This window comes from Monodon monoceros, unplaced genomic scaffold (assembly GCF_005190385.1).
Source record: "Monodon monoceros isolate NGI ecotype Baffin Bay Population unplaced genomic scaffold, NGI_Narwhal_1 Super_Scaffold_2, whole genome shotgun sequence".
Lineage (NCBI taxonomy): Eukaryota > Metazoa > Chordata > Mammalia > Artiodactyla > Monodontidae > Monodon > Monodon monoceros.
Genome location: NW_021703776.1, coordinates 16,750,324 through 16,771,075, shown reverse-complemented (window position 1 = coordinate 16,771,075; position 20,752 = coordinate 16,750,324). Strand labels below are relative to the sequence as shown.

The 20,752-nt window shown below is 37.9% G+C and overlaps 1 protein-coding gene across 2 annotated transcripts in view; it reads right to left on the bottom strand.

The window, feature by feature from the left end:
* NAMPT (nicotinamide phosphoribosyltransferase) overlaps positions 1-20,130 on the bottom strand; it is a 40,257-nt gene extending 20,127 nt beyond the window's left edge. For both annotated transcript variants that reach the window (XM_029233596.1, XM_029233595.1), the window contains exons 1-6: positions 19,763-20,130; positions 11,100-11,256; positions 9,036-9,139; positions 6,727-6,855; positions 1,276-1,434; positions 567-703 (exon numbers count right to left, since the gene is read on the bottom strand). In XM_029233596.1, coding sequence (XP_029089429.1) covers positions 567-703; positions 1,276-1,434; positions 6,727-6,855; positions 9,036-9,139; positions 11,100-11,256; positions 19,763-19,819 — 743 coding nt within the window. In that variant the 5' untranslated portion in view covers positions 19,820-20,130. The remainder of the gene's footprint in view (positions 1-566; positions 704-1,275; positions 1,435-6,726; positions 6,856-9,035; positions 9,140-11,099; positions 11,257-19,762) is intronic.
* Positions 20,131-20,752: the final 622 nt, after the last annotated feature.

The window sequence follows — 20,752 nt, the reverse complement described above, 5'->3', positions numbered from 1 at the left end:
GCCCGTGAGCCATGGCCGCTGAGCCTGTGCGTCCGGAGCCTGTGCTCTGCAACAGGAGAGGCCACAGCAGTGAGAGGCCCACGTACCGCAAAAAAAAAATAAATAAATAAAAAAAGGGGCTAACTTGCTCATCTATAATTGAGGGTACTGGGTTCAGAAGATAACTTCCAGAACAAAGATAAGTGAAGTCATGTAGAAAGCAGGGAAAGGGAAAACAGTGACCAGGTTTCACAGTGAGGGCTTCTAGACTTAATGAATACAACCTATCTGCACACGGCAATAGAGAAGCTAAAAAAATCCTTAAAATAAAACCTACAGAGCAATATATATGAGTTGGAAAAAAGCTCCTAAATTGTTTCTATTAGGACAGTTACAAGTTCTCTACCTCCCCGAGACCAGTCTTCATACAGAGTATGAATACTGAATTAGTATTGCTTAAATTCATGAAGATTTACTGTACTACCTGGCTCTGTAGTTAAACAAAACATCACTGAGTTACCAGAATGAAAAAATTTAGTTAAAGAAAACCAAGGTTAGATAACAGGAGGATGAAAACAGAATTTTACCTGTGTTCTGCCGCTGGAACAGAATAGCCTGGAACAGGATCTTTCGTTCCATAGTATTTTTTAATTAAAGCAATTCCTGCTACTGTATCTGTTCCTTTGAAGTTAACCAAATGAGCAGATGCTCCTATGCCAGCAGTCTGGAAAATAAACCATAAACCAAAATCCAAAAAAAGAAAAAGAAAAGACCCATACTTGAGGTATAGAGCATAGCCCCCAAAGCAATTATTGTCTTCAGTTATTCTTAAAGAGATATTTAACTATTATCAGAGATAATAGTTTCTTATGACAAAGATCCAGTTTTTCCTAAATATTTAAGGATTCAACTGTTACCTCCTCAAAGAGACCTATTTAATAGCGATCCACCCCCACTTCCCATCACCTCCTTTTCCCTTACTCTGCCTTGGCTTCCCTGTAGCATTATCTGACATCTGCTAATATTTATTTTGTCTGTTAATCCATCTGTCCATCCATCCATCCAATACGTAAAGGACAAGGATGTTTACTGAAGGCTGTATTTCAGGTATTTCTAAAATAGGCTAACACATCTTAGGTATTTAATGTATATCTCTGACTGAATCTCTGGAATTTCAAAATGTGGCCTACTTAGAAGCAAATCAATCCCAGTAACTTCCCAAAAACTTTACAGTGGTAACCGTAACCTAACCGACCATCCACATTTTATTAATTGAAGTTCACTTCAGTTTCTTACCTCTTGGGAAGAGACTCCTCTGTAGCCAAAATCATGTAACTTGTACTCCAGACCATCTAAGTTACCAGACGTTTCTAACAAATATTTGGCCAATATTTTCTTCTGCTCTCTAGAATTTGTGGCCACTGTGATTGGATACCAGGACTGAACAAGAATAGTCTGTAGTAATAAAATCAACCACAAACATTAATACATAAAAAATTGGGTTCTTTCTGAGGAAAATCCTAGCTTTCTCTGGAGGTATGTCCTGGACTTCCATACTACTAGAAATACCAATTGGACATTTCAACTGTATGGCAGGACGCCTACCACATGCATTTCAGATACAGTGCCGAGCTCAGCTCTCAAATCCGCAACACAGAGGATAAGCAAACTCGGTCCTTAACAGTAAAGAATGTCAAATTACCTATTTTCCATCCAAAGCTCCAAAGAAGCAAATAATATTTAGAGAGACTATCTGTGATGAAGGACCAATGTATTTTTTTATTTTCAATCTATTGTGGACCAACAGTTTTATAAAATATACTCACACTTGCATGTTGAGGCAATTGCCATCAAAGTTTCTAAACGCTTATCCTTGATTTCTGTATTTAACGTGGACCTGCATCTGTTCATGCACCAGCACTGGTCCTTGGACTACATCTTAAATAGTCTACATCTAAATAAGTTATTTATTTACTCCTCTAGGTAGTACTGGATCTAATTTTTCCTTGGATCTAACATGACTACTGGTAGGTTATGTACTTGAGGTATTTTTGTGTAGCACTAGACAATTCTATTCATTGAGCTATGCTTTATGTCCTTGGCTTTTATCAAAAGTCATTATAAGAGAGCCACATGAAACGTTTCTGCATATGCTATAAACTTGTGAGGTCGCTGTCTATTTTGTAACTTAGTTCCTATTACACAGGTTCCCAAGTGAGGAAATGAAAGAATTGCTGGGTTCCTACTTTCTGCTAAGAACTGTCCCTTGCTTTCCCTTTTTTCCTTGGCTGCCAGGAGACTCCAAAGAAAGTCTGATGCTTAATCACAGCAACTATACTAATTATTATAGCTTAGGAATTCACTCCTCCATTCTAGGATCATAATTTTCTATCTTTTATTTTGTAAACCAGATAGTCTGCTATTACAAGCAGCTTCAAATTTGTTTTAGAAAGAGCTGCTAAGATGACAACAACATCTGTGCTCACTCAAAAAGCTATTTACTTCCTTAATTAAATTTTACAAAACAATCTTTTGCTGAATACCAGCTAAGTGACGAATAAATAAAATAAGTAAAAACAAACAAACAGATTATTTAACCTTGGACTTCCCAACTCAGTCACCTAAGAAAAACTGCAGCATTGGATTCCTATAATTGATTAACTATGGCTCCAAATTCTTTGCAGCTCCTCCCATCAAGAGATGGAATCTATCTCTTCATCCCTTGATTCCGAGCTGTCCTTTTGATTTGCCTTTGACCAACAGAATGTAGCAGAAGCCATATTTATGACTTCCAAGCTTCTGTTTCAAGAGGTTTTATAGCTTCTACTCTCATTTTCTTAGAACCTCAAGACTGCTGTGTTATAAAGAAGCCTAAGTCATGAGTTACCTGAGCTGAGGCCCAGACATGGGAGTGAGGCCATTTCAGACTGTTTTATCCGAGCTGAACCCTCAGCTGAACGCAGACTCATATGAGTCCAAGCAAGACCAGCAGAGAACCATCCAGTCAACCACAGAATCATGAGAAATAGCAGTTGTTTTATTTTGGGGTAGTTTGTTACATAACAGTAGAAAACTGACGCAACTCCTAACTTGAACTCTATGACAAATCACCTCTGTCTAAGCATTCCGCTCCTGAAATTATTCTTTCGTAATTGCAGTGATTCCACTGCCAGTGCCCATGATTATCCTGCTTCTAATCTTTAGCTTCTCTGACTTACTCTTTATACTGCACTGGTTATCCTTCTAAAGTTAAGAGTTTTATTCAGGTTTTGCCATTCCTTAAAATCCTTTAATGGCTATCTATTGTCCACAGAGGAAGACGGCCAATTCGTGTTGAAATTTGAGGGCTTTTACAAACTTGCCTTGTTTACCATCTAAAGACTTATCCCTTATGGTATTTTCCACTTTTATGCTATAGTCTCCCTTGGGCTACTTGCCATTCTAAGAATACCTCACCTTTTCCTGTCCCTTATTAAAAGCTTATTTTCCACTTCATGATATCTTAGACAGAATTCCCTATTTTTGCTACCAATTCAGCATTCTTACTTATATTAGTGGTCAGTTAAGAATAAATTGCTCCTCCTCCAAAGGCCCTTAAGTAAGACATAACTTACTCTAATTTCTGTGCCCAGCATTTTTTGGGTATATAACTGTAATCAATACTCATTTGCCAAAGTTAATTCAATCAACTCTCACATTTTTAATTTAACTTAGACTGATATTATCTAGGAGTATGAGAAAGATAGAAAACATAATGTGAAAAACTCTAGTTGAGTTATAAAGGTAGAAGATTGACCTTACCCCTCGAAAAATGCCAGGGAAGGAGAGAAATAACTATGAGACACAGTGATCCTTCACATCACCATTTCCTTTTCATAGTCCAACAAAATCAGCTTAAATTATACTCTTAATAAAATCACTCCCCTTTAAAAAAGATCACTGTAGGTGTAAGCAAGGGAAAAAAAGGCAAGTTAGTTTGGGTTAATTCAAGGTCTAACAAAGTGGCCTTGTTGGAAACTTCTGCAAAACAGCAATTTGCCCACACAAATCAAGATAAAATTTTTAGCTGAAAACTAAGACTAAAGTAAATGAACCTGCAAGTTTTATTTAAGAAGTGTTCATTACAACGTTACTGTCCAGGATAAGGAATTTTAAAGAACAAGAAATGGTGTGGTATAGTCGAAAGGGAACTGGACCTACACTGTTATCTAGCCCGTTCACCTCTCAGGGCTCAATTTCCTCATCTGTGAAATGAGGGCATTTGATCAATGTAATACTTTTAAAGTCTTCTTTTTAACAGCAAAAAGGTATTGTTTTGTTTTTTTTGGTTGGAAGAAATGGTTAAGTTTAGCCCAATATGTTCATTCTTCAGCCCCTCACAAGTCTGAGACACCTCTGAAGAACACTTAGGCTCTCTTAAACATGTTTTGAAATCTGATTTGAGGGCTAAGGTTTCTTCTAGCACCGATACTGAAATTGATAGAGCAATTCAATAATTTTAGTGGATTTTAAAATTCAGTGTACAGTGAATCAAAGAATGTTATTAATAACTTTGCACCGGGAATTCCCTGGCGGTCCAATGATTAGGACTCAGCGCTTTCACTGCCCGGGTTCAATCCCTGGTCAAGGAACTAAGATGCAACAAGCTGCGCAGTGTGGCCAAAAAAACCCACAAAAAAACACCACACACACACACACACACACACACACACACACACACACACACTTTACACATACTGGCAAAGGGAACTGGAAGGAATACTACTTAGTACTGTTATTTAAAATGTTTTAAATCAAGGATTTCCTGAAGAAAATCTCAAGTTTTTAAATAACAAGTTTGTTGGATTGGTAACAGATTCCATTTATGAGGTGGTAAACTTGGGCTGGAGACGGATAAGAGGAAGATGAACCTCCTCTAACCCCACACAGAAACCCATGAAAGAGGCAAAGTGACTCTGAGAAAGCGGCTTCTGGAGACTCGGTATTTAGATTACACACAGTTTTTTATAAAACATAGGATCTATCACAAAGGAATTGTTTCAGAACATACATTTTTGTGCCTTAGATAAAAATACCTACCAAGGAATGAAATTATTTAAATAATATACATTAGAATAGGAGGTAAACTCAATAAGCAAATGAAAACAGGGAATTTTTTTTCTTCAAAATCTAACAGTCTCATATTGGATTTTATGTTTAATAATTTTTAAACTAAAAATATTTTTATATTTGCTAACAAACTGCTGCTAAGATGGCCGTATATAAACTTTTTTACTTTACAGTTTTTTTATAGTGAAATACACCAAAATAACGATTATTAAAACAGGTAGTTAAAAAAAAACTTTTTTTAAGGCTAGTGTTTTTCACTTTCTTAAGAGGATAAAGTAAAACATACATGAAAAGCAAGGCAGACTTGGAACTAGTTCTCTGCTGAACATCTGCTTTATGAAACTCCAATTCAACACAGGGGAAGAGTACTTATTGACTAAATCCTCAGTCAGAAAACTAAAAAGAAAAAAAAGTGAAGCAAGGTGATTCACAAATGATGATTTTCAAAATAAGATTTATCTGTTTGGGACCTTTTGGCACTGAGCGTAAAGGATACACTAGATGATGCGGTTCAGAGCTCTTCTACTCTTTATAATGCCTTCCCCTCAAAATAAAACATCTGCCAGTAAAATAGCATGAGAACTGTTAATAATATGTTTCCTTTTTAATTCAAAGTTTTAAGACATAGCAGTAAACTATTTTAAATCTTTACTTTAGTTAATTGTTCACTGTTTCAGAGCCTGTTAGGCTATTATAAATTGATGGCCCACCCAGAGTCTAAAAGACAGTTTTAAATTTCCTGTCGACTTAGCAAAAATGTATTTCAAAAATATTCCTGACCTCTTACTTTTTCTAAACTTTTTCCAGTCTTTATAAATGAACCTCAAATGTATTATTTTATAATAGAACAAATTAGTTTAACCAATACATTAGTAAGACAAAAAGTACCAAGCACTAAGTAAACACCTCTCAGATAGTGGGGTGACATTATTCTACGGTTACTTCCTAGGATATTTCTTCTTATAGATAAAAATCTAAGCTATTGATAATCTAATTAGATTATTAATATCAAAGTGATGAGGCTGTGAAAACATGATTGCTTAAGTACAGATACCAGGAAAGCAAACAAAGCCCTGTAATATAAACTCACAGCCTATAATGTACTCTCCTTTTGAGATTAGAAATTAAAACCATCAGTGAATCTTGAATATATTTAAATGAGAAATACCAGGTGGTAGAGTCTAGGCCCTAAACTGATTAGGTAAGAATAAAGAAAACAGTTACTAAGAAGCTGAACAAAATTCTTTTAATCTAACTGGAACAGAACAGCCATAAAATGTCTTAAGTTACTAAAAATACACCTGTGCTGTTTTTGTAATCTTTCTCTATGATGGTATATGTTTAGGATTGCAACAAATAAGATGGAGGCCAACTGAGCTTTAACAGTAATAATTTTTTACAATTTGATTTTAAGATCTCAGAAGACTAGATTTTACTGGAAGGAAACTTAAAGATTATTTAGTCCAACTGTCATTTTATAGGTGAGGAAATTGAGGCCTGGAAAGGTTTAGTAAATTTTAGGAGGTTACATAACTTTATTGGTAGCATTTTTTAAACTAGAATCCCAGTTGAATGGTTTTTACATCTACAATTAATGTTAAGTAAAAGTGAAAAGCAAAACAAAACAAAACAATTCACCTCAATCCAATTTGTAAGCCAGTAACACTCTGGATCTGTGTTTTCCACTGTGAAGAGAACATTTCCTCTGGGAATGACAGAGCCCTCAGGAACAGCTTTTACTTCTATTGGAAGATGCCCATCATATTTCTGGTAAGAGACAATAATGAAATTATTAATTCAACAGGTGGTATGCCATTACCTGTTTAAATAAGGTTCTTTATATTTTACAGAAGCTAAACTTACTGTCATAGAAATTGCAATTGCAGATCTTATTATATTGCTAGTAATCTGGTCAGAATATCCTTATCCTCCTGAAATAAAATTAGCTAAAATGATTACCAGTTTAGTACTAGCATTAATTTTTAAATTTTATGCTATAAAAGTACTTCTGCTAAGAAAATTTGTCACTTGAAGAGAACTTCAAACTGATTTCGAAACAAAAAAGTTGTTTTCCTATTCTTTCCAAAAAAAGAGTTTATTCTAACATATTCTAAGAGGACTATCTTTCTTCTAAGTAGGTCATTTTCATAAAAGAAAGGCTATAAGACTGAAAGATAAAATAATGGACTGCTATTAGAGAGCACAACAAAATGAACAAACAAAAAAGAAAAAGAGAGCACTCCTTGCCAGTAGAAGAATCTTAAATAGGTTTTCTCTATACTGGTAGTAGACCTGATACCATTTTGGTAGTAGACAGACCAATCATAAGTATACTTTCTAGAGCTTTGGCAGTCAATATCCAAGTGCAACAATTCTCTCCCAAATTAGGCTGAGGATATAGTGGCTACATGGTATGTTACTAGATATTTAATTACGCCTCCCCCTTTTTCAAGTTAAAAGCTGTGGCTAACTTTTGGCTAGTAAGGTTTATTTATGTGATTTGGGACAAGGTAACTAGATTAAAAAAAAATCATGTTAGAGCAGAAAGAATAATGCCTTAAAATCCTAGCTTGGATGCAAAAGCAGGTAGGAAACTGTGGGCAAGTCATTTAGAATCGCAAGGTCTCAGACTCCATGCTTGTAAAAGGGGTTACACAAGATTATCTCTAGGGAATCTATGAATCCCTAAGATTCTCTGAATATAAAATAAAAAGGTTTACCACCCTGACCACTGAGAATTCTATTACTAAGCACAGCACTTAACTTACCTATAACTATAATCCTCACAACAAACCAAATGGGTTAAGTGTCAACCAAATGAGTTAGCCAACATAATCAAAATATGTTAGCCAACATATTTTACTGACCTTACTCAAGATATGGGAAAACTAGCAGCGTGCTTACTCAACTTCTTCAAAGACCAGTAATTACCAGACAGTAAAATTCAATATTACGATACAGGCAGGAAAGTTAAAGTATTTCTAATTACTTTGTGTTTGATAGTTTACAATGAAAAAGACATTCATTTTAAAGATAATGAACACTTAACATAGCAAGATGCCAATAGATCCCATTCCCAACCTATCTTTGTAACAGAGAAAACCACCAGGGGACATTCAACACTTATGACTCAATTCCCATGTCTTTGGATGCCCAAAAGTTTAAGCAAGGAATCCAAACATGTTAGGTAGGAATATTACAGTACAATAAAGAATGAAAATTAACTTCATAGATTTGCACCAAACCATTCTTCTAACTATTCAGTAAGGGAAATGTCCTAGAAGTATTGCATAGTGACAGACTCACAGCATCTATTTTCTTAGATAATGTACAGTCCAGAAAATAGGCTTAAATTTTCAAGTTGCCAAATAATCATGCTCTTTCTTAATTATAATGTATTTTCAAAGAAAGGATTAAATTACCTTTCTGAAAAATGTTATTTAAATTATAATACATATTACAACAAATTACTTAGCTATGCTATAGATTTTAGGTACTAATGATGTGTTACCAGGAAAAAAAAAAATTAAACATTAACTTTTCACAAGAATGTCTAAATAGCCATTATATTTATAGGGTCACAGACAGAAAAGAGTTATAATTACAGTTGACCCTAGTACAGTGCTTGTGTTAGAGGCACCCACCCTCCTCTGCACAGTCAAAAATCCATGTATAACTTATGGTCAGCCCTCTGTAACTGTGGTTCCTCTGCATCTGTGATTTTGCATCTGCGGATTCAACCAGCTGCAGATTGTGTAGTACTGCAGTATCTACTACTGAAAAAACTCCACATGTACATGGACCCATACAATTCAAACCTGTGTTGTTCAAGGTTTGAATACCTGTGTTGTGTACAGTCTAATCTTCTATTCAAATTCCATGGCAAGAAATTCTGAACTAAAAGCAAAACCAAAATACATAGGTCGAAACATGAAACCATTTTTTACCTCAAGAATGTAGTTCCATCCCTTTTCATTAAAGACATCGTCTTGGAAATGCTCTTTGTACACCTCTTTGGCTTCCTGGATCTTCTCTTTGGTCACTACTTTACCTAAAAAAAATAAACATCTCCTGTTTACATTTCTAAAGGCATGCTGTGAGTTGCTGAGTTGTCACAGGATTAATGTCTCTAGCTATTTCGCCCATTCTGTGGATTAAAAAAACAAGAACTGAGGTTAAATGATTCACCCAGAGTCAACAGCAGAGTCAGAAAAGGAATTTGCACTTCTAACCACTCGCTCTAAGCATAAATGTTAATTTCTTATTTGAAAAGCAAATTTGCAATAGAAGAGATTATTACATGTATAGTATTTTTAAAACATAGTAATAAATTAACTTTTGGGAGATTTTTAAAAAATCTCTATTAATTTATACAGTCTTCAGATTTGAGAGTAAGCTTTTGATAGTTGGCTTTCCAGGTGAATCTGCTCACTTTATTCATAAAGGATGTCTTTGGGGCTGATAATCCAATAATTTTTACAATGCCTAAGTTTTTGCCCCCCAAATATACTTTTAGCTAACTTTATCTGTAAAATGAAGATAATAGTACAGTACCTACTTTTAGAGTGGTTGTGAGGACAAAATGAGTTAAGACATCTGAATTAAAGCACTTAGAATAATGCTGGCCTATAACACACAATATATTTTAGCTGTAATTAGTAACATTTTATAAAGTTTTTAAGCTGTAGAAAATTGAAGTGTGACATTAGTCTTTGGTAACTTTCTCTAAATAAGATCGCTAGTAAACTCATTTACAATATCTTGGGTAATCTTGTTGCAATGAAGTGCTTTGGATATCCAAGTAGGTTTTCAATAGTATAACATATCTGAACTATCTGATCTTAAAATTGCCAAGGTTATAGAAAAACGTCATTATCTGCATAAAATTCAAGTTATTCTGTATTCAATTCTGAGATTACTTTTATGTGAAAAGGTTAGAAATGAAATTTTCCAAAATGTATAAAAAACTTGGGCATTGTTTCCCCCCCCCAAATACCATTACAAAATAAGACTAGAAATGGACTTTCAAATAAGAAAGCACAGAAATTATTTCAGGGATTTTTTTCTTCTTTAAAATGCATTTGAGGGACTTCCCTAGTGGTCCAGTGGTTAAGACTCTGCCTTCCAATGCAGGACGCAAGGGTTTGATCCCTGGTCTGGGAACTAAGATCCCACATGCCGTGGGGTGCGGCCAAAAACTTAAAAAAAAAAATGCATTTGAGACTAAATCCACCGTTACAGGTAGTTTTGAAAAATAGGCCTTTAAGGTAAAACTGACTAGCAAAACATATTCTAATTATAATTGCTACCACAATTCAAAATGAGTTCCCAGGTCAGTAACAAATCCTTTATTTTGAATTAATGACTAAAGTCTATTAACAAACCAGATTAGCCTCAGAAAATTATTCACTTTTCTAAATTTATTCCCAATCTTACTAGTTTCAGAAAATCTTTGTCATATTTAGAACATCAAGCACATACGTCAAATTATAAAATTTAATGCTTTCAAATTAACAGATTTCTAAAAATTCCAAAACAACCCCTAAAATAGTTAGGGTAATTAAATAAATATCAAACTAGGACTTCCCTGGTGGCGCAGTGGTTAAGAACCCGCCTGCCAAGGCAGGGGACACGGGTTCAAGCCCTGGACCGGGAAGATCCCACATGCCGCAGAGCAACGAAGCCCGTGCGCCACAACTACTGAGCCTGTGCTCTAGAGCCCGTGAGCCACAACTACTGAAGCCCGCGTGCCTAGAGCCCGTGCTCCACAACAAGAGAAGTCACCGCAATGAGAAGCCCGTGCACCGCAACAAAGAGTAGCCCCCACTCGCCACAACTAGAGAAAGCCCGCGTGCAGCAATGAAGACCTGATGCAGCCAAAAATAAATTTAAAAAAAAAAATCAAAATTAGACTATTCAAAAAGGTACTTAAAATAATACAACAATATAAGAGGAAAACTATGATGAGGTATATAAAAGCAGTGTTTTAAACATATTAGGAAAAACAATACCTTTTAAGTACTTATTAAGAATGTACTGCAACCCATAAAATACTGTTTCCTCATATTTCACCTTCCTTATTTTGGAGTTTTCTGTCTTCTTTTCACGGCATTCAAAGTAGGAATAAACTTTGCTTGTATTGGGTGGGTACTGTTTATAGTGAGTAACCTATATGAAAGAGAAAATACCTGAATTAGAAAATACCAGAAGAATAGAATGTAAATTATGATAAAAAGAGCTTGAAATTATTTAAAACCAGAGAAACTATACTTATTTGCTATTGATCAGCTTCTTCTCCTGGTTATAAGGAATAAAAAGTAAGTATCATGCTTATTAAGATACTTTTAATAGTTCAGTATCTTAAATTCAAAACCGCAGGAGAGTATTAAATTTTATAAACAAACGGACTGAACTTAAGGAAGTACAAGGCCTCTAAACTGGACACTTGGAAAAAAAATACCAAGAAAGATCTCATTTACTCTTGGGGAACAGCCTTCATTCGGGAAAGAAAAGCAGCTGCCTGGGGGACAAACACATGATATAAAAGAATGAACTGAAAGCAGAATTTGGTACTGTTACTATTTAAGTGTGGAACTCTTGACAAGTCAATAGTCAACGACTTCTCACGACTCTGCTTCATCTGTATAGTGAGGTACTGAAAATGACCCCTTCTAGTCTTCATAATGACACTGTGAAAACCTGGATGAAAGCAATAGCAGCAGCAGTGGAAAAAATATCCTGTTTTGTAATCTTTCTTTTTCTCAAATTACCTCTGAATTGCGAAATAAATGCCTATCCAATGCAACATCAAATCCTTATGAATTTAAAGATACGAAGAGGCATTATCACAACTTTCTTTTCCATGAATCTGGGTAAGAGCCACTGTTGAAAATTTTTCTATTTTTGTTTTAAGAGAAAAAAAAGTGTTCATTATAATTTGAATTTTATTATATTTTAATACGGTTACAACATTTTACCAATAAAAAATAACTGGAAGAATAGTGTGTATTTTCCCATTTGAAAGAAGAGGAATAATAATGCCTTAAAGCTTAAGGATAGGGTGGTGAGTCAGGGTAATGGTGGAATAAATCTTTGCAGACCAAGTTTCATGGATGACCACTGTGAACATAAACCATTTTTTCTGTTTAGCTCTGATCTCAAGTTTAGGAAAACTAATGTGTTCCTTGTTTGGCTGCACAATCTCAATCCTAGTAAAACTTGGGTCTTAACCTAAAGAAACTTTGTGGCTTTGCACAAAAATTCTAAAACGAATACAGAGAGAGAGAAAAAAAGTCACAAGTTTTTAAAATATGTTTCCTTTCTAATAGAAGCAAATTGCAACTCTATAAAAATAGCACCCTGATGCAGCTCATAGGTAATCTTGGAGGTGAATCTTTATGTTAATATGTGGTTTGATTGCCTAAGTCAGGTAAGAGAGCTGGAACTTTCTGTTTTGATCAGGTACACATATCTATATACTACAAGGTATACGGAGGCCTCATCAAAACCTACAAGTATATGTCAGTTTTTTAAAAGTCAGAACCCAGGGACTGATACCAGTGTAAGTTTAAGATTTAAGAAGTAGCTAAGTGAAATAGCTAATACAGAATCCAGAGCACTTAAGTCCACTAGCCGATTCACTAAAATGCAAAAACATGTATACATATGAACGATACCATAGTAATAAATGACTACTACTTTAACTACTTAAGAAACTGATTAGAAAAAGATATCACCACTTGAAAATGTACCCAAGATGTATATAAAAACGAAAATGTCCAGTTTACAATCTAAATAACTCCAATTCCCTTAGTGGGAATAAGCAGTGAGGTGGAAGAAAAGTCAACCACGATGAAGTAAAATTTGAATAAAGTCAGATTCATAGCTGTGTCTCAACAGTTACGTTTGACCTTCTTTACAGTTCAGATACTTAATGGTGCATCTTTATAAATTTACTTTTCCTGTATCAGATTTAAAAATATTAGAAGGCAAATGAATTATTTTCATCTTCTGAGTAGACCAAGCAGCCAAAAGCTGAATGGAAACTGTCCCTAAGCCATTTAACTCCATCTTGGTCTAAAAGTATATTAAAAACTTTCCATCATACAAATACAGTTCCTGTTCAGGACAATAATTAAATACGTTTATAATTTTAAAGCTTCAGTTGTATTCTTTAATTATGGTACTTAAAACCCTTGCATAAATATTCAGAATGCCTCTCTGAAAACAAACGTTTTATTAAAAAGACAAAATTGTCTAGGCTTAATTAGAAATGAAGTATGACTTCTAAAATCTTCTTTGGAGAAACTTAATAAAACTGTTTCAGAATTTAGCTAAAGAATCTAAGTCAGGTAAGGCAAACTCTCTGTCAATTAACTATGAAACATAATTTACTATCAACCACCTACTCACACCCAGTATGTTTAAAGAGGAATAAAATAGTATTATTCAAATCTATTTATATTGGCATATACACATTGTTTTAATGGGAAAAAAATTTAAACAGAGCTTCTTAGTAAATATTTTCTAAGAATATAGCCAATGGATAATTTTAGTTTTGCTAGGTTTACTGTCCTCTTCATTTTACTTTCTGCTAAACTTATCACCCTGAGTCCCCTGGAACTTTCACCAGAAAATGAGATGATATAGCAGAAATACAAATCAATAAATTGTTATTTTATAAATAGTTCCTGCATTCACAAATATATAGTCTGTACCAACTGTGTATCAGGCCCTGCTTCAGATGCTGAGGATGGGGAAGTAAAACAGACCGACTAGTCCTTCCTCCCATAGGGCTAGTGAGGGCTGAGAGATCATCAACAAAATAATTTGAGCTAGATGGATGCTATGAAAAATTAAAAGAAAATGATGGACTAGAAGGGGCCTGGGAGACTAAAGAGGAGGCCAAGAAGACTTCTCTGAGATAGTAACATGTGAACAAGATTTAATGACGAGGAAATAGGAAATATCTTGACTTCAGGGACGGAATAGAATGAAGACCACTGTGGTTGGTGCTTAGAGAATGGGGAGGAGGCACATGGTAAGGTCAGAGAGAGAGAGATGCACAGACAACAAGATCATGTAAGGCTCACAGGCTACCAAGGAGCCTGAATTTTACCTGAAGTGCAGTGGGAAGCCATTAGCATGCTTTAAGCTGGAATGAATATGATCTGATTCACATCTGACAAGGATCAGCTTGGCAGAGATGGAGAATGGATTATGGGGTGACCAGAGTGGACACAGAGCATTAAGAGGCTACTGCCAAAGACTAGGTTAGGTGAGAGACTGGCTCAGTATCTTTGGAGAAGTAGGCTGATAGATTAGATTTGGAAATAAAGAGGGGAAGGAATTAAGAATGTCTCCTAGATTTTTGGCTTGAGCAACTGAGTGAATAATGGTGCCATTTACTGAGATGGGGAAAGCCATGGAAGGACTGGGTAGGGAAATCAAGAGCTTAGTTTTAAATATGTTAAGTAAACACTAACAAAAAGTTTCATAATATTCAAAATTAAAGTGACCTGCCAAAAGGGAGCCCTTAAATCATGTTGTTTTTCAGCATTGCTTTGACTTACATCACTAGAGAAAATAGTTGTACAATAAATTTAAAATTACTTATAAGATGAAGAGAAAAAAAACCAAACATTACCCCTAAAAATGTTTCCTCAAGTGGCATAGCCTTCCTGCAACTAACAGAGTACTGCCAGTACTTAAATATATGTGTGGTAAAGAACAGAGGCACACAGGAAAATGTAGCTCTTCTAATAAAACTTAGTTTCACAGTTAGTTATGTGGTTGATTTACTTCATGAAAAAATAAGCTTCTAAAAACTGCAATCCCAGATATCCCTGTATAACAGTTCAAGAGAGGTATGAGAAATATTTAAGTTGCATAGAATCTTTCTGTGACAGCAAAGTATAATTTTCTCCTGAGCTTCTCTAGATTTCCCATATGGGTGACGTGATATATTTCCAAGAGCTTTCCTCCCACAATGGGATCAGACGACCAAAGGCAACTACTACTAACCACCTTTTACAGTTAATCACTAAGAAACAATCACAAGCCAACATTTTAACAGCACCATGTGTACGGAAGAGCACGTGGAATAACAGACTCAAAGTCACAAACTAAGCTATGTAACCTATGTAATATCTAAGGGCACTCATAAGAGGCACTTACATTGGCTAAGACTCTCTGCCTCTTCAAAGGTGATGTGCCAGAAACAGCAAAAATCATAACTGATTCTTTCTTCTTTTCAATATTATTCAAGATTTGCCAAGCCCTGGACTTCTGTTGCCCCAGAAAATAATTCATTGCTATTTGGCTTTTGAAGTAATAACTTCAAAATACAACTTAAGGATTTTTGGATTACATTATTTTGGTGAAGGTGATAAATTGTAAAACCAGCCATCATCATTATGCTGCCTCTTCCCTTAAATCGGGCAGAGTTCCTGGCAACTTGTACCTTTTTTTGCCGCACCTTTAAGAGAGATTTCATAAACTGACAAAAAGGATACCAGTTTCTGGTATTTTTGTTTTGCAAGATACTCTACAATCATTACTGACCTAATCCAACCTTCCTAGGAGGTATGTTCATGATTTACATGCAGGATTTTATTTCTGTTGCCTGGGTTTTTCCTATAATTTATAATATAAAACTTACTGGAAAAACTCTATCCTAAGAATGAACAGGTACTCTCTGACATACAAACTGCAGCAGGACCACGTGTCTCACAAGGCTTAGGCTGCTGCTGTGACCATACTTAAGTGCCTGTTCAGAAGCGGTGAAAGAGAAGCAACTATGAAAAATAGGAACAGCTCAGAGGAAGACATTGCGTAGCTAAAAGTCCAAGGCAGGACTAACTTGCCCATAAGATTCTCATCTATCCCCAAATCTTTTCCTCCAAAAAGCCCCAAATTAAGATTTGTTATCCACTACTAATGAGGAAGCAAGCTCTTTTTTAAAAAAAGCTAACTTGGGTGCTTAATCATCATACGTGAATTATACAGCCTCTTATAACTTTTCTAAAATCAACTTTCACCCATCTTAGATTGTAAGGGACATCTTTTGTATTTTATAATATGTAGTAGGTCTCCAATATTTATTAAATGAATGCACGAAAATGTGCTGAGTTCTAGATAACCATTTTTAAATGACCTTTTGAGAAGCAACCCACACTGGACAGCACATTTCATAACTAACATGTGATGTGGTTTAAACTGTAAATTGCTTCGGATTACTTTCTTGTGCTATACATTATTTTTTCCAACTAGGGCTCAATTGACAACATCATCCATTTTAATCTGCTAACAGGTAAAATGTTCAGAAATGTTAAAATGATTCTCTGCTGTAGTTTGTTACAAACATTATCTACATAGAAGGGGAAGGAAGAATAGAACAGAAATGAATCTTTTAATGATCCGGTTATTCAGAAACTGATCAATGGCTATCCCAGAAATAACTGAAAAAAATGACCTGTCTCTTTTACAAAAAAAACGTTCCAAATGCTTTTTAAGCACTGCAATGGCTAAGGCCAGCCCAAACGCACCTTTCTCTAGCTGGCTTAGCACAATGTAAATATAACACAGTAGATAATTTTACTTTAAACCATCTTGAAAACATAAATGGTTAACACTTAAGATTAAGTGTCCTTTTCATTTGTAACAAGAACCCAGGATAAAAATAGAAGAAACAACCACATTCACCTATTTCCTTAGTTCATCAATATGTATAATAAAGTATGAGATTACAGAAATGAGTATGTATCTTAAATGCCTCTCCTTTGGCCCAAATTGTCCTGATCCGGAAAGGATACAAGTGAAAACAAAATTCCCACATGTTGTCATGCGCTTGGACACTATCCCATCTACTTGCAAAACACCTTTCTCTAGTGCCTAGACAGCCAATTATCCTTGCTTCAGTTCTAGAAAAAATAAATCAACAATATCCTGCTCTCTTCCACCAATACATCTAAAGCTGTTAGCTCCCTACTTTAACTGGCCAACAGTATGCAAGTACTGATAAGGATATGCATGTAACATTCTCATGTAATTTCCTAATAAAAGTGTAATTTCACTACTTATAGACTCAAGATTACCATTTCTGTCTCCTCGTCATCTAAGAAGATAAAAAGCCGAAAATGCTAAAGAGGCTATAAGGACCACTAAAAGTGTAAGGAAAATGAAACTTAAACGACTAACTTGTGAGTGTGCAATACACTACTTCTTTTACTGTACTGCTGTAAACCACTGGTATAAAACATATCATCCTGACTGAATCCTCTTGAGGGTTTTTTGTGGGGAAGGGAGGGAAATGAAATATCTTATGAAGGTGATAATCTTCTTAAAAGGTTTTATATTTGAAATGGGATAAAATACACCAGTCTGACCTGAAAATGTGCAGGAATAAACTTTATTAAATAGATGCAAATTCTGATAGTGTTGTTAAGTATGCCTTGCTAGCAGATTAGAAAACTTTAAGGTAACTACTCTTACCTTTCATCCCAGGAAATTGATGTTAAAGCAATTTACATTCCTTATATATAATGGCTAGAGGAACTACAAACGAAAGAAGCTTGCACACTGTTTTGTAATGTTTAAACCATTTTGAAAATATAAATGGTTAACACTTAAGTGTCCTTTTCATTTATAACAAGAACCCAGGATAAAAACAGAAGAAACAACCACATTTACCTATTTCCTTAGTTCATCATCATGTATAATAAAGTATGAGATTACAGAAATGAATATCTATTTATTTAAATTTATTTATTGTATTTATTTTTGGCTGTGTTGGGCCTTCGTTGTGGTGCGCGGGCTTCTTATTGCGGTGGCTTCTCTTGCTGCAGAGCATGGGCTCCAGGCGCACGGGCTTCAGCCGCTATGGCTCGTGGGCTCTAGAGTGCAGACCCAGTAGTTGTGGCCCATGGGATTAGTTGCTCCGCTGCACATGGGATCTTCCCGGACCAGGGCTCAAACCCATGTCCCCTGCATTGGCAGGCGGATTCTTAACCACTGTGCTACCAGGGAAGCCCTGAATATATACTTTAAACGTCTGTTTTGTTTTTTTTTAAAGTTGGACCAATCAACCTCCGTTTACATTTCCCATTTTCAATAAAATAAGTTACTACATTAAAAAATCTGAAAATTATTTTAAAGATTTAGTTAAGGATAAAGTTCTAGAAAACTATGCATGAGACCATTCTAAAATCACTATTAAAAATACTCAAAACACTATAATTGAACTAAGAGACCACAAGAGGAGCACAAGTAAAAATACCCTTGATAGCACTATGATATCCTTGCAATTGTGTAGATTTCCACTCTAAAATTCCATTTAAAAGACCACTTGTTAAAGAAACTTGGTTCTACTTTAAATAATAACCCACCTAAATTATCATAAGTAGAATCTTAAACCAGCTGGGAAGGAAAGTTCAACAGAGAACTTAAGTAAAATGGGATTATCCAAAATACTTTATTGGAATATTTAAGAAAAAACAAAACGCAACAAAAACCACAACAAAAACCAAAATCTGAAAACATTATGCTTTAATCACTATAGTCCAAACTACCATGCTGCTCAAGTAAAAACGAAAATTTATTCTGCGAAAGTGGAGTTTCCGGTCTGACATGTCATCTTTTAGGTGTCCTGGCTAACAAAGCTTGTTAGCAAAGTATAATCCAGTTTATTTCATATAATTTGGAAACTAGGGGAAAGGATATTTGCCGGATTTCTCTTTAATCACTCTTCCCTTTACTAATGTGTGTGAGTTTCAAATAAAATTAACGGGTCAGCTATACATGCAAGCGTCCAATAGCCATAGTAAGAGAATGTTGTGTCGCTTCTCTCTCAACAAGTTCTCCAAGGTTAACTACAGTTCCTTTAACACCTCGTGTTTCACTTTCCTTTTCACAGAAACCTCACAGTGGTCCTAACGGAATAAGGGCAGATCGGCCTTTCCAAGAAGAGGTACGGAGCGTGAGTGATCACCAGGAGCAAGGAAGTCTGAAACGGAGCCCAGTGGAATGGGACGGGGGATCCAGCCGGGCCACAGGCACAGGAACGTGGCTGGCTGCTCTGGCACCCCTACTAGGACTTCGCCCACCCGTTCCTCGGGAAGGGGCGTACCTGCCGGCTAAGGCGTGAGCCCGCTCGACTCAGCTCCGCGGGGGAAACCCCACTTCTCAAACCCGGCTCAGTCTTTCCACCGTGGAACCCCAGGGGCCGTTACCTAACTGACCCGCTCCTCGGGCGAGCCCTCGCTCAGCCCGGCCCGGGGCCAAAAGGCCGTGCTCCTGCGGAAGGCGTGAGCTCGGTCGGTGACGCCCCAGCCACCCCGGCCGCCGGCCCGCTGAGCCGAGCTGAGCCGCCCCGAGCCCCGGGCAGCAGGCGCGCGGCACCAGCTCGGGCCCGCCTCAGCCCCTCGCCGCGCCCCCCCAACCACGCACCCCCAGGCCCCGCCTCCTGCCGTCTATCCCTCCATCCCTCCTCCATCCGCCTCCTCCCCACTGCGGCGCCAGCCTCACCTGCCCCTAGTCGCCGCCGCCGCCACCGCGCCTTCCCTCGGGGCCGCCTCGCGCCACGACCCCAGCCCGGCCGCCCCTGCCCCGCAGCCTCGCGCTGGTCCCCGACGGGCCCTCTCTTCCTCCGTCACCTGCCCCCGCCCCGAGCTTCTACCTTGTACGAGTCGGTGGCCAGGAGGATGTTGAACTCGGCTTCTGCCGCAGCATTCATCTCGGGCCGGAGTGTAGGGGCCGCGCGCCGCGGGCTGCCCGGTGCGGCTGCGAGGAAGGAGAAAAATGGGCTTCACCGCGCTCCGTTGCTTAAGTCACCGCTCTGTCGGAGAGGGAGGGTGAGAGGAGGGGAAAACGAAGCCGGGAGGAGGGACCAGAGGAGGGCAGGCCTGGGAGCCGTGACGCGGCCGGGGAGGCGGCGCGCGCGCTCGCAGTCTAGGGACTCCGGCGGCCTCCTCACCCCGACTCCCCGCCCCCGCCCCATCGCCCTGGCGGGGACGCGAGGGGCGGGGCGCGGCCGCGCGTGCGCAGCGCGCAGGGGGCGGGGCGGGTAGGACGTGAGGCACGCTCCCTTCTCGGAGACGCCCATCCCGGGAAGCCTGAGGCTGCGAGGCCGCCCCGGTCCTTGACCCGGGCGCCGGCTTGGCTTTCGTTTCCCTGCCCGGCGCAGTGGGGCGGGGCCGGGAGGGGGCGTTCCCAGCCTCGCCACCTCTGCGATTAGCCGGTTCGCCCGCCCCGCTGGCACCTTCCTATCCTACCCAGTCCTGGCCCGTTTTCTGAGTCCTCTTGAAGTCACGCCACCCGGCTAGGGGCCAAGGAGCCTCCCTCTGCCCGTCTCTCCGTCCCCCTCGCGCACGTACTCACCTTTGTCTCTGGCTCGGATTAAGGATCGAGCCTTTTGCCTCCATCCCTCGTGTCCCTCCTGGTCCTCCTAACCCTCGCTTTAAAATCTGAAGAGCGGCGGTGAGGAATAGGTCTGGGGGTCCCCTTTAATCTGAAGCATCGACTCCGCTTTCCTCCGGCTCTATGGCTGAGCTCTTGATCCTTTGAGGATGTTTAGACTTTGCCCGAGAAAATAGACTGCGCCCAAAGTCGGGGGTTGAATTCAATCCTCACAGATAATCAAAGGACAAGACCTAGTTGAATCTAATAT